This window comes from Pteropus vampyrus, unplaced genomic scaffold (genome assembly GCF_000151845.1).
Source record: "Pteropus vampyrus isolate Shadow unplaced genomic scaffold, Pvam_2.0 Scaffold306, whole genome shotgun sequence".
Taxonomy (NCBI): Eukaryota; Metazoa; Chordata; class Mammalia; order Chiroptera; family Pteropodidae; genus Pteropus; species Pteropus vampyrus.
Window position 1 is genome coordinate 1,543,252 of NW_011889087.1, and position 25,725 is coordinate 1,568,976.

Consider the following 25,725-nt stretch of genomic DNA (forward strand, 5'->3'; position numbering starts at 1 on the left):
CCAACCTGGCTAGTTTGAAAGCTTGGCGCGGGCGGAGGTTGGAGCTAGTGAGGTGGGGGTGTGGGGTGCACTCTCCAGTAGCCCGGGGCTCCTGTCTGCGGCGGAGGGACCCGGCAGCGAGCGGCGACACCAGCGGCGGGGAACCGACAAAGGGTAAGTGCGGGCCCCGCGGGCTCCTGCGCTCAGGCTTGTGACGCGCAGACCCAGCCGCTCAGGGCGATCTCTTGTGCGGGACAGGAAGGTGCAACGTGGAGACCGAGCAGGTTCTGCGTTGTCCTCTCCGAACGTGGTTGAGGGGCGGCGCGGGGAGCTGGGCACTTCCTAACACCTATGAGCGGGAGATCAGGACCCCTCTGTTCATTTATACAGGACCTAGACTGGGTCCGCACCTCTGCACCCGGCCCCGTCCTCTGTACATCCGCTCTGTGAAAGGTCCTCCCGCTCGTGTGTAAGGTAGAATTGGGTCTTCCTGTACACCAGATCTGGAGACCTGGGACCCTCTGCGCATCTGTGTGGAGTAGCTAAGACCCTCTCTACACATATGGAAGAACTGATTGCAGAGCTGTGCGAGCGGCCGTAGCTTAGTTACTGGGCATTCAGAAAATATTTGATAGAAACCATGCCTTTTGCGACTGCTCCTAGGATGATTCCTCTTAGCTTTGATCCATTAAGGTAGTAAAGTGACTTGGGAAAGATAAAGCCTGGTCTGTGTCACAGGAAACGGGGCGATTTTACTGAAGACCTTAGTTCTGGCATCATGGAAAAATGTTGTCTGTCATATTACTCCTAATAATAATGGCTAACATTGAATGAGCACTTACTCGGTTTGAATGAAATCATTTAACCCTCAAAACAATGCTATGGGATAGATACTAATATTTACATTTTACAGGTTGGGGAAGGCAAAGAAGTTAAGCCTGGCTCAGAGGAGACCATCTACAAAATTTTTCTAAATGAGCTGCTCTTCAGCGTTACATTGCTTTCTCCAATCTTGTCCCTATTCTATTTTTCCTTTCCCTCACCACATCCCATGCTTCAACTGCCAACTTATCTGGTCCTTCTCTGCCTGTTTAATTATTGAATTACCACATCCTCAGATATTTTTAAGGTGTCTCAACCAATCCAGCTTCATTTATACTTTTTTTTTTTAAAGTAGACAAGTAGCATATTTTTAGAGGTATTTATAAAAATTGTCTCTATCTGGCCACAAAGCAAATCTAAATTACTAGTGTACAAGCCATATTTTCTTTCCACAAGCAATTAAATTAAAAATATAAAAGAAAAAGAAAAACTCATGTTTGCATATTTTTTAAAAACCACTTAACTCAGTTAAATAGGATATTATAATTGTAATTAAAAGATAATTAACATGGAACAGTGATAATATTTGTAAAACTTGTGGGATGCAGTTAAAGCAATATTTAGAGAGTGATTTATAGTCTTAAGTGCTTACATCTGAACATTTTTTCTAAAAAGCTGAAAGTGAGGCAAATACTCAACTTAATTAAGATAGAACAGAACAACAGAATGAATGTATAGGAAATAAAAAGGATTTAAGAGCAGAAATTAATGAAATAGAATTTTACTACATAATAGAGAGGATTAACTTAGTCAAAAGCTGTATCTTTAAAAAAAACTAATAAAAAAGCCAAACTTCTAGCAATATTTGATTAAGAAATAAAGAAAACAGAAAAAACTTAGAAAAATGCTCTTAAGAATGAAAATAGGGACATAACACCAGTTACTGAGAGATTAAGAGAGACTGGTGGAACACCTTTTTTAACAATGCTTTTAGATAATTTTCTAGGAAAAAACAACTTACCAAAACTGATTCAGAAGGTCTGGAAATTTTGAACAGACCTAGGACCATTGAGGAAGTTGTATTAGTTTAAAATCAACCAACACACCCATCAAAAAAAAACCCCACTAAACCACCAAAAATTTATAAGCATCTGGAAGAAATTATTCTAATCTTATACAAACTCCCTAAAAAGAGAGAAAAAACATTTCTAGTCTATTTTGTGATACTAAAAATAAGATAAAGAAAATTACAAGCCAATAACGATAGTTGTAAAAATCTTAAATATTAGCAATCAGAAGCCAGCAATGTATAAAAAATATGTTATAACCAAATTGGGTTTATCCCAAGAATATGAGAATGGTTTAACATTAGAAAATCTAATATAATATAATTACAGATTAAAGGAGAAAACATCCCAGTAGGCAGAGAAATATAATTCAATAGAATTCAGTACCTATTGATGATTTTTTTTTTAATTTGATAAACTAGAAATAGAGGTAAGTGTTCTTAAAGCAATAAAAAGTGAAATAATAGGAGCATTCTCTATAAAATCAGAGACAAGATTCCTCACTGTTGCTGCCTCTATTCAATATTGTACTGGAGGTCCTAGCCATAACTATAAGACAAGAGAAAAATAAAAATCAAATTGGGAATAAACAAAAGTGTTATCAGTTATAGAGTTATGAATGCCTATCTAAAAAACAAAAGAACACAGCCTTTTTGTCTGAATGACCAACTTGACTGTAGAAAGAACCAGTGGTCTTTAGCCCTTGCCCCGTGGCCACTAGGGTGAAGGGATAGGAGCCACAAAAGCCCAGCTACAGGGCAGAATGGCCTAGGATGAAAAGTAATCCCTCTGATGACAGTCTGAACAAGGTCAAGTTCTGGCCTTGCTATTTACCATCCAAGTGATAAGTTCCTTCCTGAGTCTCAGTTTCCTCTGTAGAGTTGGGATGTTAACTACAGAATGAGATTGATGTGAAAGTTAAATGACACCATTCGTAAGGCACTTAGCATAGTGCCTGATGCATAGTAAGCACTCAATAAATGTTAGCTGTAATAATAATTACTTTTAGACATTTGGATTCAGACTCTGCTTTTCTCTGGCTTTTACTCATTCATAGGAAAAATATTATACAGCTTTTACTGCATGCTGGATCTGGTGCCTAGGCATCTGGGGTACACAGACTATGTCAGAAGAGGGTCCTGCTCTCTTGGCACTTAAGGACAAGAAACACAAATATGTGCGAATTGTGAAGGAGCAGTGAGGGGGACTACAGCAACCCTTATAAAAATAGAACTTCCAAGGGCTAGGCACTTGCTCCGCCTTCCCAGCTCCCGATGTCTGTAGGCGGATCCCTTCACATCCTCAGAAATTCTTCTCCCGGGCTTCTGAGGAGCTTGGGCTTGTTCTGCCTGTCCCTCTGAGGATGGGCAGAGGAAGCTGTCCTGAAAACAACTGAATCTTGGCTTCCCCGCCCCAGCTTGAGAGTGAACTAGCCTCTGGGTTTTAATGAGCTGCCCTGTGTTAGAAACAGGACATGACTGTGGCTGGCTCAGAACCCTGAAGATCTTATTAAAGAATCATCTCCCTGGTACTTTGGGCTGAAATGCTCTTTCCAGCCGAGGATCAAAGCAAACTTGACAAACGTTCTCTCATTAATCTCCGCATTCCTCTGGGGTGGGAGCAGATCGGTAACTGTTCTCTCTGGCTCTCAAGGAAGCTGCGGTGTGGCTGGTGCAAAGACCTCCCCACCAGTCAGATGCAGAGCAAAGACCAGGCGTCCTAGCTGTGGCCGTTGCCAAATGTCACCCCCGTCCCCACCCCCATGCCCTCAGCGCTGTCTCGGGAAGAAGGAAAACATCTCATTAGGCAAACAGTCTGCCTCACTGGCCCTCAGGAAGCGGAGAGGAGAGAACCGTAAAGGTTATGCGCACTCCGCTGCCAGTGCCCTTTTTAATTTCCTGCTTAGAATGTTAGGGTGCTCTGTGGCTCCTCCTCATCTGAAACCCTCCCTGTGCGGGAGCCGGGACTGCCATTCAGACTGCCAACATAGACCCAGACGGTGGGGCCAGACACTCTCTACCTTCACCTCCCCTTGTACAAGAGTGGGAGTCCCTGGGGGGTGGGAATGCGAGGATAGGAGACAGGAACTCTCTCTGAGTTTTCAAAATTAGGTACAGTCCATATATCTGAAAGTGTTTGCAGAATATATTATGTTAGTTACATAAAAGGGATTATAATTATACAAATATAAGGCACTATTACAACAATGTGATCATGAGAGCATAATACATAATATTATAAGGCAGTATCTAGGCTCTGCAGTCAGACTGCCTGTGTTGGAACCAGGCTCTATCACTTACTAGCATTAGGATCTTGGGCAAGTTGCTTAACCCTGTCTGTCTCAATTTTCTCGCTGAGTATAATAATAGTCTCTGTCTTGTGGAATCGTGATGGAGACAAAGGGAGGTGGCACTGGTAAGGTGCTGAAAATACTCCCTGGCATAGTGGGTAAGCAGTTAACTATTATGTTTATTATTATGGCAGTCTGATTGCTGGGACCGGAAAAATATTATACACAAGTAAAAAGATTATTATTGGTTGATATCTTGTTTCGTGTAGGGAAGAAATTACGAAGTTTGGAGGTGGGAGACGGGAGTTTCAAATCAGCTCAATTCTGCCTCATTCCCAAAGGAAAACATGAGTTGTTTGCAGGAGTATTAGGTAGAAAGTCCACTTGTCTTTTCCGAATGACCTTGGTCCTGTCAGCGAGACCTAGTCTTTCCTGGGAAAGCAGTCATCTATTCATATCCCCCAGGAACAGCCCCTGTTCCTTACCCCTGTTAATATATCTCTAGAGCTGGGTTGAACTTTTCCAGGATATCTGTGGCTCCTGCATGCCAAAAATTCCATCTCTACCCTTGGTAGGCTGGCTTGAAGGAGAAATGAAAAAATCCAAGGGGAGAGGTCTGAAGGGAATACAAGAGGGAATAAGCAAATATGTATTTGGAATTATTACCAGGTCAACATTAGGAAATCAGTCCATGTCACCCTCTACAATAACAGATTAGAGAAACACTGTGTGATTATCTCAGCCATTGCCAAAAAAGCATATGATAAAATTTAACACTCATTTCTAATGGACAGCGAAGGGTAGGGAACTAAATATAGAAGAGCTAAAAATAGAAAGTAACTCATTATTTGCAAACTGTATCATCATTTAATTGAAAAACCTAAAGAGAATCAATCACAATCTATTAGAACTAATAAGGGAGTTCAGTAATGTGGCCAGATACAAGATCTGCATATGGAAATTGGTTGCTTTCCTATATTCTGGTAAAAATGAATTAGAAAATGCAATTTAAAAAAGAGCCTGTTCACAATATAATGAAGACTATACAACAACTAGTAATAAACCTATCAAGAAATACACAAAACTCAAGTGAGGAAAATTATAAAATTATAAAATTTTTACTGAGGATTATAAAGTTGTGAATAATGAAAAGAGATACTATGTTCCTAGATGGGAATATTTGATAGTATAAAGATGTCAATTCTCATATTAATCTATAAATTCAGAGTAATCCCAATTAAAATCTTAGCAAGATTTTTCATAGAACTTTATAAGCTGATTCTAAAATCTTATTCAAGGTAAGATGGCCAAGAATAGCCAAGGAAAAGAACAATGCAGTGAGATATAGAACTACAGTAATTACAACAGTGAGTTACTGGAAAAAATAGACACATCAATAGAAAAGAATGGAGAATCCAAAAACAAATTTATTTTTATATGAGAATTTAGTTTTGCTAAATGTAGCCTTTCAAATTGGAGAGGGAACACATTATTTAATAAATGATCTTGGGATAATTGCTTATCATTTAGAATGAAACTTAGAAACCTCACACCATTCACAAAAAATAAATTCCATCTATATAAAGACCTAACTGTAAGAAAGAAAGACTATTAGAGAAAAATATAATAAATGTAAATATAATAAATATAAGTGTTTATTACCCTGAGGAATGAATATCTTTTAAAATAAAATATAAAAGCCATAGAAGAAAAGGTTGACACATTTGACCATTTAAAAACTTTAAACTTCAGAAACAAAAACAGAAAAAAAGAAGAAAGTAAAAATTTTAAACTTTGGGATGGTCAGGGTAGGATTTTTTTTTTGTTTTTTTTTAAGAATGCATGGTTGGTTTGATACCAGAAATAGTTTTAAATAATTTACAACATCAACAAAACAAAGACGAATAAAGACATATCAGGAGATGCTGAAAGAGCATTATACAAAATTCTGGACAGTCTTAGTAACAACTCTAACTAAAATAAGAATAGAATATATTACTAACATGATAATGACTATTCATCCAAAACGAATTTCGAAATAGTGAAGCACTAAAGCCATTTCCTTTTTTTTTTTTTTTTTTTTTTTACTTACTATATTACTGGTTTATTATAAAAGTATATAACTCAGGAACAGCCTGAGAAGAGATGCACAAGGCCAGGTGTGGGGAAAGTGTGCAGAGCTTCCATGCCCTCTCCGAGAACACCACTCTTTTTAAATTTCCAAGTGTTCATCAATCTGGTAAAGCCATTTCTTTTAAAATCAAGAACAAGACAGGGATGCCCATGGTCATCATTATTATTCATTGTTGGCGTGGAAGTTCTAGGGATTGCAATAGACAAGAAAATAAAATACTTGATATAAATATAGAGAAAAAAGTTTAAAAAATATATTTATTTTCTCATATATAATTGCATACTCAGAAAACCCCATAAGCCCTAATTTTTTTTAAAAAAATGGAATTAATAAGAGAGTTTGATCTCCATCAGGAAGGACCTTGGTATTAAGGAAAGCTATAACTACCATGCCTTCCCGTGCTTTGACGAAACCTCATATGCGTGGCCTTCTGGTCAAGCGTCTATGATGTAATATTGTTGGAGCAATCATTATACCCCTGGGGGTTCAGCTTTCTATAAATTTGTTGTGACTGAACCAAGGAAGAAGAAATATGCAGATTTCTACAGAAATTATGATTCCATGAAAGATTTTGAGGAGACGAGAAAGGTTGGCCTCTTTCAGAGTGCAAAATGATTTCAGAATGTAAAGAAATTGTTTGAGTTGACGTCCATGGAAGTGTGTCACTGACCTGTGTTCCTGAACTATAAAGCATGAATATTTGGGCTAAGGAATAGTTTCTCCTGGTAAATAAACAATTAACAAATTTTAAAAAATAAGAGAGTTTGAGGGTGGTGGTTATAAGGCAGATATAGAAAAATCAATCATGGAAATCATTACCGCCTGGAAATGGAGGTAGGGGAAGGTGTTCCATTCATTAAGAACAATTAAGTCCATAAAGTACTTGGGAATTATATTAAAAGAGCAATTACAGAACTTATCTGAAGAGATATAGAACTATAAAATCTTATTGAGGAACATAAAAAATATCTGAACAAATAGAAAGGCAATAGCCATGTTTTTGCGTGAAAAGACTTAATATAAAATAAATACGTGAATTTAATATAATTTCGACTGTAATCTTAAGGGGTTTTTTTTGGAGGGGGCTAGGGGATGTTCTGGGTTGGGGATGGAATTGATAGTTTTCTTAAAGTCAAACAGAACAATAAATGTCTGAAAATAGCCAAGAAAATTATGAAAAAGGAAGAGTAGTGTGTGTGGGCATCCTGCCTTACTAGGTGAAAAGCATACTGTAAAGGACTGGAATGGAAACAGCGTGGTATTGGCACAGAAGTAGACAGGTGAGTGGAATATAATAGGAAGCCTGATAATAGGCCTCTGAAAAAAATAGTCATTTGGATATGACAAAGGTGGTATTTCAAGTGATAAAGAGATATTTATTAATGATTGGTGTTAACACCAATATTCTTATTCTCTTGAGGTATAAAACGGAGATCAGCTGTTGGGAAGGAGGTAGGAGGCCTTGAATACTAGGCTGAGAGGCATTTGGGGAGGTGCAGGTCAGATTGGTCATCTCCATTGTGTCTCTGCCCAGGTGTTGCCGTGGTGATGGCGGTGGAGGACAGCGTGGTTCGGGTTGTGGTGCGGGTCCGGCCCCCAACCGCAAGGGAGTTGGAGAGCCAGCGGCGGCCTGTGGTTCAGGTGGTGGACGAGCGGGTACTGGTCTTTGACCCTGAGGAGCCCTATGGGGGCTTTCTTGGCCTGAAATGGGGCAGCGCCCATGATGGCCCCAAGAAGAAGGGCAAAGACCTGACGTTTGTGTTTGACCGGGTCTTTGGCGAGGCGGCCACCCAACGGGATGTGTTCCAGCACACCACCCACAGCATCCTGGACAGCTTCCTCCAGGGCTACAACTGCTCAGGTGAGAATCTGGGCAGCAAGGAGGAAGAGCCCTGGCTGGTAGCTGCCCTGCCTCCCTGCTTCCTTCTCATGTCTTCCAACGGGCTCCCGCCTCCCCCTTGGCCGGGCACTTGTTGAGGAGGGCTCTGGCCCTTGCATTCTCCGTGGGTCCCCCGTTCGTTCTTCTCGTGTGTGTACGAGGCACTCTCCTGAGCCCTGGGATACAATAGCAGATCAGACAGACACGGTTCCTGTCCTCTTGATACTTACTGGTCTAGAGCAGGGGGAAAAGACACTAATCAAAATTACACCCGCAAGTGTGTGGTTATAAACTGAGGCAGGTGATATAAGGCAAAGAGCTGTGGGCCTTTGACAGAGGAAGCTACCTGGCCTGGAGAAGGCTTCCTGAGGAAGGGAGAAGCCCCCACCACAGTGGAGAGCCCTCGAATCCACAGGCCTACAGGGGAGCCAGGACATAGATATGGAGAACTCAAAAGCTACAGTGCAAACGTGGGGGACGCGAGTGGGTAGGAGCAGTGGAACTGTGCAGATGGAAGACGAAGGGGCTAGGGTGGGAGGAAGGGCTAGCTGGGTGGAAATGCACAGGGGGGAGGCCACTAGAGATGGTGGATCTGGCTCTGCTGCCACCCTGCTCCCTACTCTGTCCTCTGCAGTGTTTGCCTATGGGGCCACTGGGGCCGGGAAGACACACACCATGCTGGGAAGAGAGGGGGACCCTGGCATCATGTACCTGACCACCATGGAACTGTATAGGCGCCTGGAGGCCCGCCAGGAGGAGAAGCAATTCGAGGTGCTCATCAGCTACCAGGAGGTAGGGCTGTCCCCTCCCTGGGGCTGGGTGGCCCCATCCCTCATTCTCACAACCACCTCAAGAAAGAGTGGAGTGGAGTGAGGGCAGTAGGAAGTGGGGGCCCAGTGAGAGCCCAGAAGACACTTACAGCTCAGAGAGAGACTGTATTCAAATTAAACCTGACCAAATTAATACTGTATTCAAATGAACCTGACCGTCCTGTTCTTGTCACTTAATATCATCCCACAAAGTGCTACACAGATTCATGGTGTCTGGCCGTGCCTCCTCTGCCCAGCAGCTCAGCCCTCCCACCCCCTAGGGAAAAGGTTTCGTGACTGGCCCTGTTCTTCAGGTGTACCCCTTGCCTCCCTTCTCCTCAGGTGTACAATGAGCAGATCCACGACCTCCTGGAGCCCAAGGGGCCACTTGCCATCCGTGAGGACCCCGACAAGGGGGTTATGGTGCAAGGACTTTCTTTCCACCAGGTTTGGAATTAGGCTTGGGTGGCACGAGCAGCCCCATTGTTTCTCCAGGGTTCCCTCACCAGGCAGTTTGGGGATGCCTCGGATCCTGCGGCAAGGGGGTGACATGGGTTCTGAAGAGCAGCCTTCCTGTTGGGGGGAAGCGCTCATGGGGGAGACCACAGCCCCCTCCTCCTCATCTCCTCTGTAGCCAACTTCAGCTGAGCAGCTGCTGGAGATGCTGACCAGAGGGAACCGAAACCGTACGCAGCACCCCACTGACGCCAATGCCACTTCCTCCCGCTCCCATGCCATCTTCCAGGTGAGAGAACTGGTGGGTCGGAGCCCCACGTCGGGGCTCCTGATGCCCAGCACCCCCTCACCCTTGCCCTCTGTCCCCAGATCTTTGTGAAACAGCAGGACCGAGTTCCGGGTCTGACCCAGGCCCTTCGTGTGGCCAAGATGAGCCTGATTGACCTAGCTGGCTCAGAGCGGGCATCCAGCACCCACGCGAAGGGGGAGCGGCTGCGGGAGGGTGCCAACATCAACCGCTCTCTGCTGGCCCTCATCAACGTCCTCAACGCCCTGGCTGATGCAAAGGTAAAGCTGCGTAGACCAAAGGTTTCTCCCTCCGGTACTGGGCCAGAGGCTGCCAGGTCCCAGCCTGGGTCTGTCTAGTCCAGCCACTTCACTCCATGCCCACTCTCTGCCCCGCAGGGCCGCAAGTCTCACGTGCCCTACAGAGACAGCAAACTGACCCGCCTTCTCAAGGACTCCATTGGGGGTAACTGCCGCACAGTGATGATCGCTGCCGTCAGCCCCTCTGGCCTGACCTATGAGGACACTTATAACACACTCAAGTACGCCAACCGGGCCAAGGAAATCAAACTCTCGGTGCGTGTGTGTGTGTGTGTGTGTGTGGGCTGGGAACAGCCAGCCTGGTGTCGGGGCCGGCAGGCTGGGAGGAGGATGGGACCGGACCCACCCACTGGCTCCCTCTGGTGCCTGGAACAAGTATTTCCCGCAAGGCAGAGGGAAGACGTTCCCTAGTCTCTCTCTTTGTGGGAGAAGTGACACAGTCCTCATCCTTAGGAACACTCCAGTTAGGGGAGAGGCAAAATTTTCTCCAAGACTTGGAAAAAGAGTAAATATCACAGCATTGGGATGACTGAGGCAGAATCATCTCAAGAGGGAGGCAATAGGACAGGGTGGCTGTGTGTTGGCTAGTGACCTTTTTAGACTCGTTTTTAGCAGCAGGACCATATTTCCGCAAAACATAAACACCAACATGTAACACAGGGAAATGCAGGGTTGCTTCACTTTCCCCTGCCTCCTCCAGGGAGCCCTGGTGCTCTGAAAAGCTCCTGGCCTGGCGAGAGTGCACTGGTCAGGCAGCCAGGGGTCTTGGGTTCAAAGGCAACCTCTGCCTCTTGCTGTGGTCTCAGGTGAGCTACTGACCTTCCCTGCTTTGTTCCCCAGTCATGAGTGTGAGTCATGGGGATATGAGTGAGGCGCCTAGCGCAGTGCCTGGCCATTGGAAGTGGTTGCTTAAAGCTGCTTCGAATGAACAAACAGATCTCTCCCCTGTTCTCCCATCTCAGCTGAAGAGCAACATGATCAGCCTGGACTGTCACTTCAGCCAGTACGCCGCCATCTGCCAGCAACTCCAGGCTGAGGTGAGGAGTCCACCTGGGGCCAGGAGACAGGGTACCCTGGCTTAGGAGCAGGAAAGCAAGAGACAGAAGCATTGGGGTGCGGCCAAGGCTCCATTCCCCCTCCCCACTTCCTTTGCTCACCTGAGACTCTGAGGGGCTGGCTACTTCGGTTCCAGGTGGCCACCCTGAGGGAGAAGCTTCAAGTGTATGAGGCAGGAGCCCGGGGCCCACAAGAGGACCTCCCACAGCCCCCCAGATCGGGCTCTCCACAACAGCCGTGAGTTCTGCTTCCATACCTGCCCTGTCCTTCAGCTTGGCAGGGAAAGCCCCCCTTCTCTAGTTTCTGGAAGGCTAGGACTCCTTGCTTCTGTTATGACACCTAGGGTTAGGGGTTCCCACCCAGTGCCCAGCACACTGATTGTCACCTAGAATGCTCTGCATTAAATGAGTAAATGACACCACAGCCACATAAGCAGCATCTACTATTCAAAAAGAAGGTGCAGTTCAGGGCTGGGTGTCATTGTTTCCTAAACCGGAAAATTCCTGACTCCTTCTTCCCCCCTCAGTTTCTGCCCACTTGTTACCCAAGTGTCCATCCTTTATGGGCTCTCTATCACCTGGTCTTAACTGCCTCCTCCCCACTTTCCCACCTACCCCTACTTCCCACCTCTCAAACCCCTCATTTCCTCCTTAGTCTTCCCAGCTCCTCCCCACCATCCTGCCTTCCCAGCCAGCCCCGCACCCCGGAACTCCACCCAGGGCCTGCAGTCGTTCAAGAAGACAGCCTGGGGACAGAGGCCCAGGTGGAGAGGGTCATGAAAGGGAACTCTTCAGACCAGGAGCAGACCTCTGAGGACAAGAATGAAGGCCCAGCCCAGGAGGTAGGACCTAGAGCTTGTGGAATGCCCCTCCCAACTCACAGAGTCCCTTCGGTCCCAGGTTCTCTACCTGGATGTCACATCTTAGTCATTAGGAGGCTTTCAGATCCTGTGCAGGAAGGAGAGCTATTCTGTCAGATCCTGTGTGTCTGGAAGTGAGGAGCATGTGCGTTGCCAGCAAGGGAGCAGGGAGAGTGGACACTGGCTAGGAGAAAGAAAGCCCCCACCAAGACCTGGCCGGTCCAGGAGCTATCATTCCCACTTTGGGAAGAGGGAAAGATTTTAAGAGCTGCTTACCTAGGGAGCGAGGCCATCCTGGGCTCTCTACCTGTGACTTCCTCTTCAGGTTCCAATCCAGGTGCCAAAGCAGAGCCTCGGACACCCTCCGCCAGGGTCGCCTGGCCTGACTCTGCAGCCCAAGCCAGTCATGGACCACCTCTCACCACAAAACCTGGAAGGGGATAGTTCTAAGCAGTAAGTGTCTTCTTGCTGTTCTCTGGGGTCCAAAGTGGGAGATGATGCATTCCAGCCTCTTGAGGTAGGAGTTGGTGCTAAGTCACGAAAGCTCTGGTTCTGTCCTAGTTAAGAGTCTTTTTTCATCATCACTGTCCCTTATCTGCTTTCAACGACTTGATATTATCATCTACTCTGTTTACTTATCTCTCTATTTATTCTTCCATGTAGCTGGCAGCCCAGCAGGAGGGAAGCACAACACCAAACTCCATCCAGATAGCTGGCAAGCACCGAGTTAGGACAGGCCGCCTGGGCTAGTGCTTTGCTTTCCATTCTGAGGGCCAAGCTGCCCGTCCTCAGCAAGGAGGGAGCAGCCAAGAGAAGTCAGGTGGCAGGCCGAGGGAGGGACAGCCTTCCTGAGTCAGGTGTTTACTATTGTGTCTTCAACAGATTGACTGTAGCTGTTTTCTTCTCAGAAGTAAATACTAACCACTACCCAAAGCCAAAGAGAAATGGATTTTGGACCATTCTTTCTGTGCTTAATAGAGACATGCTGCTAGTATTTTTTTTTTTCCCCTTGGCCCCCAGAACATAAATCCCCTGCCACTTAGCTCTGCTGCTGCCAACCCCACTCTGCCCTCCCCAGCATGCTTCACGCTAGGCAGTGTATTTAAAGCTTCTGGACAGAAGGGCCTGTTTAATTTTATTTCTTGTTGGGAGTGTCTGTTCCCGACTCAGCAAAAATGCTGCAGCCTGAATAATCAGCAGCTTATTATCTGTCTCCTACTGCTGACTCCCTGGGACCCAGGAGCGGCAGGGATGCACTGGCAGGATATCCCCTTGGCCCTCAGGGAACAACCACAGGCTCCCATTGATGACTTTGGATCTCTCTGCTTGGTGTCCCCCATTGCTAGGAGGGAGGACACCAGGGTTCTCATTTCTGCTGTGCCTCTTGTGTTGTGGCCTTCGACAAGTTGCTTCAGTCTTGGCTATGATTTGGGGATCTAACCCTTATTCTCCCTACATCTTTGAACTGAAGTGCTAATAAAATGTGACAGAAGACCATGGGTATTAGAGGTTGAAGAACATTCTAGATCATCTCCAAACTTAGAAACACCCTAACAACCAAATAATCAAAAATAATTTCTCTTCGGCTTTAGACTTTAGAATCTGAGACCACCAGGGCACTGAGTCAATCTTAGATTTTCCAGCTCAATGGTTTTAAGCATTTTTTCAGCTGCAAAGTCCTTTCTTCACATGAAATCTTATGCTGAAGTCTAATATGTAGAACAGATAAAGCAGAGCTGCTACATTTAAAGTGTCCTCGGACACTTTTTTTTTTTTTTGGTCCTAATTTGAAAATCGCTGATATAGACCAAGTATTTGTCAGATAGGGTACTGAGGCATTTTCCTGGGGCCACACAACTACAGCAAGAGGGACGGGGCAGAGTCAGGTCATCTGACATCCAGCCCAGTGCATTTCTCCCCAAACACCCACTTTTCTTAGTCTCTAATCTTCAAATGTGTGGCTCAGGCGGATATAGAATGAGTTTCTGCTGTGTCCTTTTAAATTTATTTCCTGCTTTCTTTCAGAAAGGCCTCGAGGCTGCTTTAGAAAATGAGTTTGGGTTCCCTGAGCACACACTGAGGGCAGAGGAGGAGGCTCAGAGGTGTCCAGGCAGGTAGTAGATTATGCTACCTGAGGATAAATTATTGGTCATGGCTAATCCCCACTGAGATAATTGTGTTTATTCTTTTATCATAGGTTTGTCTGACAGAAAAGAAATTTGCTTTATTAGAATCTAAATTTACAACATCAATAATCTCATTACCCTCATAATTTTCCTTAAATAGCCCCTCAGTGCATGGGAAGTATTCGCTGAATCACACACGAACTCTTTCAGGATCCCAACCGTTAAATAGAAAGCGCAGACTGAATGCATTTCCGAGGGTCTTCTCAGAACGAAGATCACATGGCCTATCTTATTTAATCTCCTCTTCTCCTAACAAGGTAGATGGCATTCCTTCTATTTTACAGAAAACAAGAGTTCACTAACCTTATCGTGCTCATTACGTGCCAGGTACTCTGTGTAGAGTAACTTGTTTCATCTTCCCAATAGCCCGGTGAGGTGGGTGCACTTGTTATCTCCATTTCAAGGGAGGGGTGAGCCGTGTGATCCAAGCTCATGTAGCTGGGAATTGTTGGAGCCAGGATTTGAGCAGGCAAGCTGGCATTCTGACTTGAGCCTGGCCCTTCATTGCTACCTTTCACTGCCCCTGAGGTAACTGAATTTACTCAGTCAAAGCTCGAGTAGGTGGCCGACCTGTGAGGAAACTCAGACCTTCTTAAACTCTGACATTAGATACCAAGGCCACTTACTGCCTTTTCCCTACTTCCCAGGTCACTGTCTTTGTCCAGGGGCCACGTTTAGTGGCTAAAGCCTCCCACCATTACCTGTGACCACCTCTACCAGGTTTGGTCTTCAGCAAGGCTATGGCAGAGCAGGAGCCATGGCTGGAATGGTGCGGAGGCCGGCCAGCCGGTCTGGGGCAAGGCAGGAGGGAGCCGGGGGCTAGCCCACATGTGCTCCTCACCACACCTGGAGTAATGGGGCCAGGTGCATGGCAGAGAGGACCCTGGCCAGCCAGGTCTGACTAGGGCGGGGACCCCCTTTCCTCTATTCCAGGCTGGCGCTGAAGGTGCTGCGCCTGGCCCAGCGGCAGTACGCCCTGCTCCAAGCAGCCAACCTCCTGACCCCTGACATGATCGCAGAATTTGAGACCCTGCAGCGGCTGGTGCAAGAGGAGAACGCTGGGCCTGCAACGGAGGCCTCGGGGGCTCCTGGTTTGGCCAAGAGTGCACCTCTGGCACAGGAGCTGTGTCCAGAGTCAAGTGAGTCTTGCCCCTTCTCTGCCTCTGCCTATTGGTGCTTCTCCAAAGACAATTGGTGCTGAGGGGTGGCCAGGGCCTTCGATGCCGGGTTATGCTGTGGCAGGAGGCTAGACCCTTGGGATCACAGACTTCTGCACACAGAGAGGCCCCAGGAGTCATGGCAAGATTGAGGAATTAGGGACTCCTGCATGTGCCCAGTGTCCCTCCTCAAATTCTAGAAACTCTCCTTTTTTCCGGCCAGTCCCTGATCTCCCCTCAGCACCCTCTTTCTCTATGCTCAGAGTCTCCAGGATACTCGGGCCCTGTGACCAGGACCATGGCAAGGCAACTGAGTGGCCTCATGCACATTGTGGGGGTCCCACATGAGCCAGACCACACCCCGGCCCAGACGTCTCCACGGCCCGTGGAGAAGAAGAGGAGGAGGAGGCTGAGCCCCTCAGAGCAAGACGGTCCCCCAGCCGTGAGGCCGGGGACCAAGCGCCAGCGCCAGTCCTTCCTGCCCTGCCTGAGGAGGGGGTCCCTGCCTGAGGCTCAGCCTTTGTTGGGACCCACCACCCCCAAAGGGGGAAGGGTCTCTCCTCCTTGCCACTCTCCTCGATGCTGCCCAGCCACAGTCATCAAAAGCCGGGTGCCTCTGGGCCCTTCTGCTCTGCAGAACTGCTCCACTCCTCTGGCCCCGCCTGCTCGGGACCTCAACGCCACCTTTGATCTCTCTGAGGAGCCCCCCTCAAAGCTGGGTTTCCACGAACGTGCTGGCTGGGAGAACGTCCCCCAGGAACTGAAAAGGCTGGATCAGCCCTTCATCCCCAGGTGGGTGTCCCTCCCTGCCTTCCTCCCCAGCAGGGGGTCAGGGGTCAGCAAGGAACAGCAGTGCTGCCGAGAGGAGTGGAAGATGGCCCACTCTTGGGGCCAGGACGTTTGCCGTCTCTTTCCCTTTGGTCTGATCAGGTGGCTCCCCTGGCCCAGGAGAGCAGAACATACAGTTCCACAGAAGCCTTGCTACTCCCAGGGGCCCTGCCTTGTCTGTCTGCTGCAAAGCCGCCAGCTCTGTGCTGGGTTGTGGCACGCCCCCGAGTAGCTAACAGGACCCCCACTTGGGATGGGTCCGCAGGGAGCAGGAATTCACAAGGGGATTCCAGCCATCTCTGTTCCTCTGCATTGCTTGGGCTCTTTAGCCCTATCCAAGTTCTGTGTCCCACTGAGAAATACCACTTTCTGCCATTGCCACCCCCAGAATTTACCGTCCAGCCCAGCATCTGAAACTGGGAAGGGGATCCTCAGAAAACTTTTTTCAGTGAGAAGATGAAGCTGTTACCCCCACCTTCCACCCACATGACAGGGGAGGGGAACAGGGACCATCTCAGGACAGTCCAAGGCCAAGAACAAGTGGCAGACTTACCTGGACTTGTGAGGCCAAGGGCAGCAGGCTGCCCACTGGACCCCCGCCCTTCCCATGGCCTGAATCACCTCTCAGTAACAAGCTCCGAGCGGGCAAGTGGAAGGGTGAAATTGTTTGAACTCCAGTTCCCCAGACACACCAAAAGCTGACACCTGGATATTCTCCCAGAACAGGCCTGTCACTCAGCTGTCAGCCTAGGCCGAGTGAGGCAGGGAGAGGAATCCACCTCTTAGCAGGAAGAAACCTCAGAGGTCATCTTGTCCAACCTCCCCCTCCCCCAAGCTGCAGCTGGAGGGAGGAGGTGCTGGCACCCTTTTCCAGCTCCCTCTTCATCTGTCTCCCTTTGTCTTTCTCCCTCCTTCAGTGGACCTGTGCCCCTGTTCACCATGAAGGGCCCCAGGCCAGCACCTTCCTTCCCTGGGACCTCAGCCCGCAAGAAGAGGCGCGTTGTGAGGTGAGGTTGGGAGGTTTAGGGGGAGAAAAGCTTTCACCAGGGCAGTGGACCCCTGGGCCAACTACAGGCTTCTGTGTGTCTCTGTACCCTTTGGAGCCAGTAGCAGGGGTCTTATGAGCAGGGTCAGCGTCTGGTTCTCTGACCGAGGGCCCCTTGGCTCTTGCTGTTATAGGATTACACTAGAGGTGAAGGGTATCTTCTTTTGGTTAAAGGCTACAGGCTCCCTCTCCACAGGGCAGACACTCAGCGTTCACCAATTAATCCAGGGAATGGGCTACCTACCTCCTCACCTCTACTTTCCTCCCAAACCCCACTAAGCTCCCTTTCCCCTCCACCCCCACCCTGCCTCTCCCACCCTCAGATCTGGCCTTGGAGGCTTTTCTTGGGGCCCAGGCTTCCCCTGCTCTCAAGGCTTGATGTCTAGCTCCACCCACCCCCGCCCTTGTAGTCCAAGGGCACGGCTGTGACCTTCCTTCCTTCCCTCAGTTCCTCAGTCTCCCGCCGTAGTCGCATTGCCCGCCTCCCCAGCAGCACCTTGAAGAGGCCAGCTGAACCGCTTGCAACCCCAGGTGACTGGCATTGGGAACTGGGATGATCTGGGCCACAGAAAAAAAAAAACAGATGAAAACAGAAAGTAGGAGGGGACAAGGTGGGCCAAGGCCCAAAGGCCTGGGGTACTTCCTGGGGTATCCCAGGGACCCCGATCAGAGAGATGGGAGGTGGGACGGAGGAGGGGAACAGTGGAACAGAGCCTCACTTTTCTCCTTCCTCCCTGCCTCTCCCATCCAACTGGCTTGCAGAGTTCCCCTCCAGTCCCCACTGTCCTGGCAACCAGAGGAGCCAGAAGGAACTGATGAGGGCCGGGAGCTGTATCACCAAGGTGTCCTGACCGCCATCCCCTCTTGGCTGGCCGTCCCCTCTTGGATCCTCGAGCTGCCTGCACCAGGAGCCCTGACCTGCATTCCTCAGCTCAGAGCAATTAATGCCAACACCCTCTTCCTTTATTAACACTCCTCCCCCAGCCATTCATTCTGCTACTCGCCCTCTTCATTAATCTCTCGTTACACTCAGCTTCTCGGCATGTATATATTCATTTGTGAGTGTTAACATGTGGCTATTTTAAAGAGTGCTGCCATCATTTCCCCCTAGTTTATAACTCCCTCCTTGGAGGCAGGTGGCTTCGGGGGGCTTCGTTCTCTGCTCCCAGTCTAACAGGGCACTGCACAGAGAGATGAGATGGGGAGCGGGGCGTGGTGGGAGTACCAGCTCCGCTCTTCCTGGTGTTTGAGAGAGGGACATCTTCAGCCCCATCCTCCCAGCCTGGAGCAGGAGCCCCAGCCCCAAACCGCAGTCCTAGTGATGATGCGGATGATGGTGATTTGATTTCCAAATGAAGACAGCTTCATTGTTTTTACCCTATTATAAACAAGATACACATCAGTGTAAAAAAGAAGTATAAAGAAGAAAGGGAAATTCAGCCTTAATGCTACCACCTAGATATCAGAGCTGTTAATACTTGGATTTATAGCCTCTGATTATTTATTTCTGCAGGTATACATATATACATGTAGATATAGATATATATTTTTATTATAATGATTAATAAACCATCTCTATCCTTGGCATGTGTTTCTCTCTGCAACACACCTTCCTTTTCTCGCCTTCCTACTCTTTAAGACCTCAAGAAACTTCTGAGTATAGAAAACATTTCCCTCCTCCTGCGGGATCGGGTCTGCTCCTGAGCGGGCGAAGGAGCGATTATTTATACCGGGAAGCCTGCTCCAACCTCCCACAGCGTGGGCGTGGGTTGCTAAGGCGTCCTGTGATCAGTCGGGGAGAGCATCTTAGTGGTCCCCAGGTCTTAGGTGAGGCTCCAGTCTATGCCCCGAATAAGCTTGAACCCGGTGCAACCTTCCTTCCACCTGTCTCCCAAAGTCCCCTCTCTCTACCTCCGTTGGTGACTTCCCTCTCCACTCATTTGGATTGTGACAATTCTACACAAGTTTACCTCTGTCTCTCCAGGACGACGTAGCTGTCTGAATGAATTAATAGTGTAAACAAAATTACAGGAGTCTGTGTTTAACTTGCTTCTGAAAACAAACATGTTAAAGGTATTTAGCACATTGTGAGTAGTGTGTAAGTCATGCTGCTAATTTCAGTGGGTCCTCGCTGTTCTGGGGGAGCAGCCTCCCCCGCTCAGTTTTGACTCTTTTTTGGAGGAGTGGAGAAAAGGTCATAAAGCGGAGCCCTGAGTTCCCACCAGCTGCAGGCATCTTCACAAAATTTCGCGATCTTATGGGGGATAACGAGGAAACAGGCTCAAACGGGTTAACAAAAACATGCCCAGAGTTAGAGAGCAAGTGGCAGCACCAGGATTCAAACGAGTCTGGTCCTTTGCATGGCACCAAGCTGCTTCCCTTCAGAAGTGAACAGACATCATTTATTTCTGCGTGCCTGGGGTTCCCTCCTCTCCAATTAGTCTTAATGAGTTTTTTCCCCTGATGGACCATGATTCCCACAGAAGCAGTCACAGCTTCACGTCTGTAGCCCCCAGCGGCCTGGCGTGGCACCATGACCTTAAGAGGCCTCACTGAGTGCTGGTTGGATTCAAATAGAATAACTTCTCATTTCCTGGGGCTCTCACATATATTATCTCATTTGATCGTCGCCATCACCCCTACAAAGTGCACAGGCAGCAGGCACAGGGCAATGTGGCTAGCAATCAGGGTCAGGAGGGCAAGCTTCACACAACAGGGTCCATTGCAAGAGGCAGAATTTGCAAGGGCTGGGGGCAGCTCACACAAGTGGAAGAGGTCACTCTAGACAAGGATGTTCTGCAGCCGGCCATTCGTTCAACAAACATTTGTGGCTCCATAGTGCAGAATGTGCTCTCGGGTGACCCATTAAATGTACAAAGACTCTGCCGATGAAGTCAAACACGTGTGGCTCCTGGCCCCAATCACGGGAGGTCAGGCTGAGTACCCGCTCGCCAGAAGGCAGCCTAGCTGGTCCCAGCTTCCCTGGGAGCTGGCAGGGGCCAAGGCGGGCAGCGAGCTGACAGCCAGCTTCCAATTGACCTCTGCAGGTGGACACAAGGCTCTAAGATCGGACTGTTTTTACATAAAGAGAGTCATCCTTGAGACACAGTAATCCATGGCTCCCCATCCACTGCGAGCCCAGCCTGTTCTAAGGTCCCTGTTCTTGCCTCACCCTGCCTCTGCCACCTTGGGGGTCTTCTCAGAGCCCATCACCCCACTTCTGGAGTTTAGAAGTATTCTCTTCCCAAGCCCTTTACACCCACCTCAGGCCCTGCAGCTCAGGTCTGGACCCCACTCTGGGGTACAAATTCCTGTCCAATTCAGAGAACCGGGCTCAGTGCCAGAAGCTTCAGACACAGAGAACAAGACATGGTCCCTTCATGCAGGGAGTCAGGATAGCACCTGCCCCTGTCACCTGAGTGTAAGCCAAACTTCCATCAGTGTTCAGACCTATCGAGGGGAGAGAACTGGGCTTTCTTCTCTAGGCCTCCCCACCCCCAGCCATCAACTCAGCCCCCACAGGGTACCTAGTTACCAGATAAGGAGTCTCCTTGGCAGTTGTTAGCTCAGAAGTTCTGCCTCCCAGACCCCTGCTCACCTGTCCCCAGGTTCCCCCAGGAATATCCCTTTGGCTCTTGGCCGTTTGAGACATCCTGATTCCCAGACAGAATCTAGTTCATGGCTGTGTTCCCCTCCTCCATGGTTCTTTTGTGCAGAGAGACCCAGAAGGGCTTTAGGATGAAGGTTTTGGAGTTGGAAGGGACCAGAGTCATCCTGAGGGTCTGGAGACTGTGGCTGTGTTTTCCAGCTCACCACAAGGCCTTCCCTCGGCTTGCCCGCCGCATTCCCACCCCGTTCCTTGGTTCATCCTGTCCATTTAGAGGACCACTGGATTGGAAATAACAGGCCCCCCGCCAGCCCTCTCCTCCCGCCAAGACACATCTAGTCCCCACCTCTCACCCTCCCAGAGGGAGCAGCGAGGCAGGGAGACGGAGGGGAGCAGGGAGCAGAGCAGATCTGGGAAAGCAATTAAAAAGCTAGTCTCAGGGTTAGAGGCTGAGAGGTGGGGGAGATTGGAGTGAGTCTTGACTGGTGGGGAAGAAGCAGAGCTTATTAATCCCAACGCAGCAGCCTGGCTCCTGGGTCTGTGAAGGTTAGTGAGCTGTTGCCTCTGATGATGAGGTGCTGAGAGGGGCAGGGGAGAGGAAGGGGAAGGAGTCTGGGGGTTCATCCAGAACCCTTCTGCAGCCACAGGAGTCGGGAGCTTCTAACCAGCAGAGCCTGGCTGGGCACAGGCTGTGGATGGGAGAAGGAACCCACCGCGGAGGCAGCCCTCCTCCAGCTGGAAGGGGGAGGCAGCCCGTGCCCTCAAGGAGCGCCCGGCTGACCGTGAACCACGGGCTCTCATAGCAGAGTACTCCATCCAAGGGGAGAGGGTGGCTCCTGTCTTGAGGGTGCCTTCGTCTGAAGTGGGAAACAGATCTTATCTGTAGGGTGATCCCAATCTGATGAGTCACAGGTCCTAGCATAAGGAAGTTCTCATACATGGAGAGAGACATGGCCCCTTTCCTTGGGAAGCCTCAGGCTGAGTGAGAGGCAGAAGAGACCCACACCTATGGGAGATGTTGACACACCCAGAGCTTTTCAAACCAAATGGAGTCGGGGCCTGTAGTCTAGGGATGAGGCAAGGCAAGGGCGGAGGAGTCAAGGAGGCAAGAAAACAGGCTGGTAAACAGCCCTTACTCTGAATCTCCTCCAGGACAGTGGGTTAACTTGCACGTGTCCTTGGGCAGAGCCAAAGCTGTGAACCACTAACTAGTGGTCTGGGGTAAACGGTGCTGACTCCCACCCTCTCCTCACTGGCTGCCACCTCCTGTGTCCTGTCCATACTGCAAAGTAACTGCCTTTTGTGTGTGGGGAGGGGTGGCCTACACACTGTCCCTGCCTTACCGTCAGTGGAGTCCACGGGACATGGCAGAGCCCCTGGCGGACCAGCTCCCACCCCTCTGGGCACACCCCATCAGTAATGTACTGACACCCGGTAGGTGTTATTACATGGAAGCTATGATTTTATCCTCACAACTACCTTGGGTGTAAATATGGTTAAGTCCCCATTTTACAGAAGTAGAAATGGAGACTCAGAGATGGTTCGGGAAGTCGGCCAAGATCATACAGCTATTGAGTGTGCCACGGCCTTACTCTCTGCCCTAGAGTCAGAGGCAACTATAGAGAATAAAGGGGTGATACCTCTGTGTAATACAAATTTGGGTTTTGGAAAGCTTGCCTATAGCTGAGACCAGCTTCCCCCCACCGCCCCCTGCTACTAAATGGCTGTGGCCGCAGGGCCACTAGGACCCGGGCAGCTGAGCACTGCCATCTAGTGGCCACCAAGGTCAAGTTCTCTTCTTCAGGAATGGGCCATGGGGTGGAGAGACTCAACGGTCCACAAGGGGTCAGCCAGAGAGACCCATGCTTTCTTCATCTCACCAAATTTTGCTGCCACCATGCTGTGCCAGACATTGAGAGAGGGCAGGGGCTCAGCAGAGCCAGTGGGAGGCGGTCCGGAGGCAAAAGAGCCACTCGAATTCAAGCCTGGCAAATTTAGAAAACGCTGGGCACCTTATGTGTGGCCAGGTGTGTTATCAATCTGTCTTGGGGGGCATTTGGGCTCCATGGGCAGGAGGGCATCCTGGCAGATTGTGACGTGGAAAGGGGGCACCGGGAGTGGGAGGTCACATTGTTCCCATCTCGGCTTGAAGCAGGGCACGGCTTGGCTGAAGGCCCTGTGGAGGGGCGTCCAGGCATCCTCTCCCCATGGCCTGCAGCTTTCTGTCTAATCCAGAAGTTGGTCTAGGGATTGACCTGAGGCTCTAGCTGTTGAGGTCCTTAGGTTAGGGAAACAGGAGAGAAAGCATCATGCAGATGGGGCAGACGTGGGTCATAGTGTGATCTAGAACAGAGAGAGAGACAGAGAGAGAGAGAGAGAGAGAGAGAGAGAGAGAGAGAGAGAACATAACTGTCCAACAGTAAGATTTGATTAAATTGATGCATATAGCGAAAAACCATGCAGCTGTTAAAATGATGATGTAAATATTTATTGATATGGAAAGATGTTCATAACATATTGAGTGAAAAAAGCAAATTACAAAATAATTTGTACAATATGAGCCCACTTATAAAAAACTGAATTTATGCATATGGGAAAAGATTTGGTAGTGTTTATCTCCAGATGGCAAAATTGTGGTTGATTCAATTTTTTTGTTTTGCTTATCTGTAATTTCTGATTTTTCTACAAAGAATATGTAATAAAAAAATAATGACAGTTGGGCACACACCACAACCAAGTCTGTCTCCCTTGCTGGTTCTCCATGTGGACATCTTTATATAGGTAAAGGCTGAGTACCAGGATAGGTATGAGGGGCAGATGGGGGTCGAAGATGGAGCAAGAAGCCCGGGCTATGACAGGGGCCCAAGGAAGTGGCTGCAGTAGGTGAAGGTTGATGGGACCTCCATCTGCTGCTGCTGCTGCTGCTGATGATGATGATGGTGATGGTGATGGTGATGGTGATGGTGATGGTGATGGTGATGGTGATGGTGATGGTGATGATGATGATGCTGATACTGAAAAAACACCTGTGTCTCACATGCACAGGCACAACTCACAGAGCATCACTGACAAACACTTCCTGCTCTGCTTATACTTTTCCCTCCAGGACTGCTTGGCGTTCATTTCAACTAGATTTCACTTGAACGAGAAGAGGAGGCTGCACACTGTAACTCGCCAGGCAAGTTGGAGGACAGCTGCTCCAAGCCACAGAGAGAAGAGTTAGGACTAGGGTTTGTCCCCAGCCTTGCTCTTCCTTTAAAGAGCCCTGTCCTTCCCCAGCTCCCCAACCCACAGCAGAATCAAAAGTCACTGGGCATCCCCTCCTCAAGATTCTCTTCCTCATGTCACTGCTCCAGCCCTGCAGTCAGATGTGGCTAGAGACTTAGGAAATCCTACCTCCTCTTTTTGCTCTGGGACTCATGGGGGAAACCTCAGCAAGCAGCCTATAACACGCCCAAATGAAAAGCATCTCTCCCAGCGTGGGGTAAGGGCACTGCCCGGGCTGAAGCTCAGGGGCCTGAGCTGACTCTGAGAGCCAGGGATGGGGTTCTCCCCGGGAATAGGGAGCAGCCCGGCCTTGTCTGCAGAGCTGGAGACCTGGCAGTGCTGGGCTAGCCACCCCCCAGGGCCTTCCCCGATTGCCCACTGAATGACTCACCTTGGCACAGATACAATGGTTGGCGTGGGCACAGAGCCTGCTCTCCGCTGTACTGAAGCCCCTCTCAGATGCTTTCCGAGAAGCTCTTTGAGCAAGGGGTTTGGGCTGTATCTTGCCCAGAAGCCTGGCGTCTTGGGATTAAAACGGCACAGCCCCCTGGGGGCCTCCCTTGCTGTGTGGCGCCCTCACCGGCGGTGGAGAACAAGGCTCCATTCAGCAAGTGCCCGGAAAAAGGGATCAGAGGTCCGGGCATGGGCAGTGGGCAGAGTTGGGGCAGGGAGAGGAAGGCTGCCTGCTTTTCAGAAGTCCAAGGACATAGATGGATGGGGGTCCTAGGCCAGATGCTGACACCTCAGGACCAGAGTAGAAAGTGTAAATGGATTTGAAGTTTCAAGGGGCAACAGCCCAGGCCCTGGATTCCCAGTTTGGACTCAGTTTGGCTTGTGAGTTCCCAAGCCTACCCATCCCCAGAGGGGAACTCAAAGGAAATAAATCTCCAGTGGGAGAGTGAGGTGAGGGGTGGCCAGGGAAACAGGGTATTGCAAGAACAAAGAAGGGAGTAGGGACAGCCAGCTCATTCATAACTGCTTTGTGGAGTTGTCAAGGCTGGGGCTCTGGGAGGGGGGCTATGCAGGGAGGCCGGGCGAGGGAGGGTGAACCTGGTGGGACCGAGTGGCTCAGGGAGAGGGCCAGAGAGTGCAGTGCTTGCCCACTCTGGCCCTCTCAGGACTCCCAAGTTCCTTCCACCACCCCTCCCCTCCCACCCCCGCTAGAAAGAGGCCTCGATAGACCCTCCAGACAAAGGGCTCGCGTCCAATTTCAGCCCACAGACCCTGAACCCCCAGAACTTAAGGAGAAAGCAGAACTTAAGGAGAAGGCAGGAAACTGTAACATAGACTGTTCCTTGAAGGTATGGAACAGGTGTGTTCTCTGTCAAATTCTCAGCACCTCACAGGCACTCAAAGGAAAGTGCTGAGCGAGGGAAAGCCTGGGTTTCAGCATCCAAGAGTCAAAAGGCAGGTCAGAGGTCATCTGGTCTAGCTGTTTCTTGACTCACCTTCCTAGAGGGAAGGTCTCCTTGCCCAGTGATTGGGCCCCAGACCCAACATTTGGCCCCAGGCACTGTATGCCAGTACCTCTGTCTGTGGCCAGGCTGGGGCCCTGCCTCTGGGTACAATGACCTCAGTGGGGTGAGAGGAGTTCTCCCCATGGCTGGGCCGTAGCCCAGACCCACCCTCTCAGGCTATGCCAGGGGGGTGTTGCCAGGGGCAGTCAGGCAGTGCCAGG

The 25,725-nt window shown here is 49.3% G+C and overlaps 1 protein-coding gene across 1 annotated transcript; it reads left to right on the forward strand.

Annotated features, from left to right (window-relative positions):
- On the forward strand, positions 1-18,760 carry KIF18B (kinesin family member 18B). The gene is made up of 16 exons (XM_011377122.2): positions 1-153; positions 7,827-8,153; positions 8,806-8,963; positions 9,323-9,427; positions 9,615-9,725; positions 9,806-10,003; positions 10,121-10,297; positions 11,005-11,079; positions 11,235-11,335; positions 11,753-11,939; positions 12,283-12,410; positions 15,077-15,282; positions 15,564-16,092; positions 17,046-17,135; positions 17,622-17,704; positions 17,936-18,760. The coding sequence occupies exons 2-16, from the start codon at positions 7,841-7,843 to the stop codon at positions 18,022-18,024; spliced, it is 2,550 nt and encodes an 849-aa protein (XP_011375424.1). The 5' UTR covers positions 1-153; positions 7,827-7,840; the 3' UTR covers positions 18,025-18,760.
- The last annotated feature ends 6,965 nt before the right edge of the window (positions 18,761-25,725 follow it).

Bases quoted from the DNA above. Each gene is read 5' to 3' on its own strand.
- KIF18B (XM_011377122.2), top strand. From the start codon at position 7,841: ATGGCGGTGGAGGACAGCGTGGTTCGGGTTGTGGTGCGGGTCCGGCCC. The intron at 9,428-9,614 runs GTTTGGAATTAG...TCTCCTCTGTAG, and splicing joins AAGGACTTTCTTTCCACCAG to CCAACTTCAGCTGAGCAGCT. The intron at 15,283-15,563 runs GTGAGTCTTGCC...CTCTATGCTCAG, and splicing joins GGAGCTGTGTCCAGAGTCAA to AGTCTCCAGGATACTCGGGC.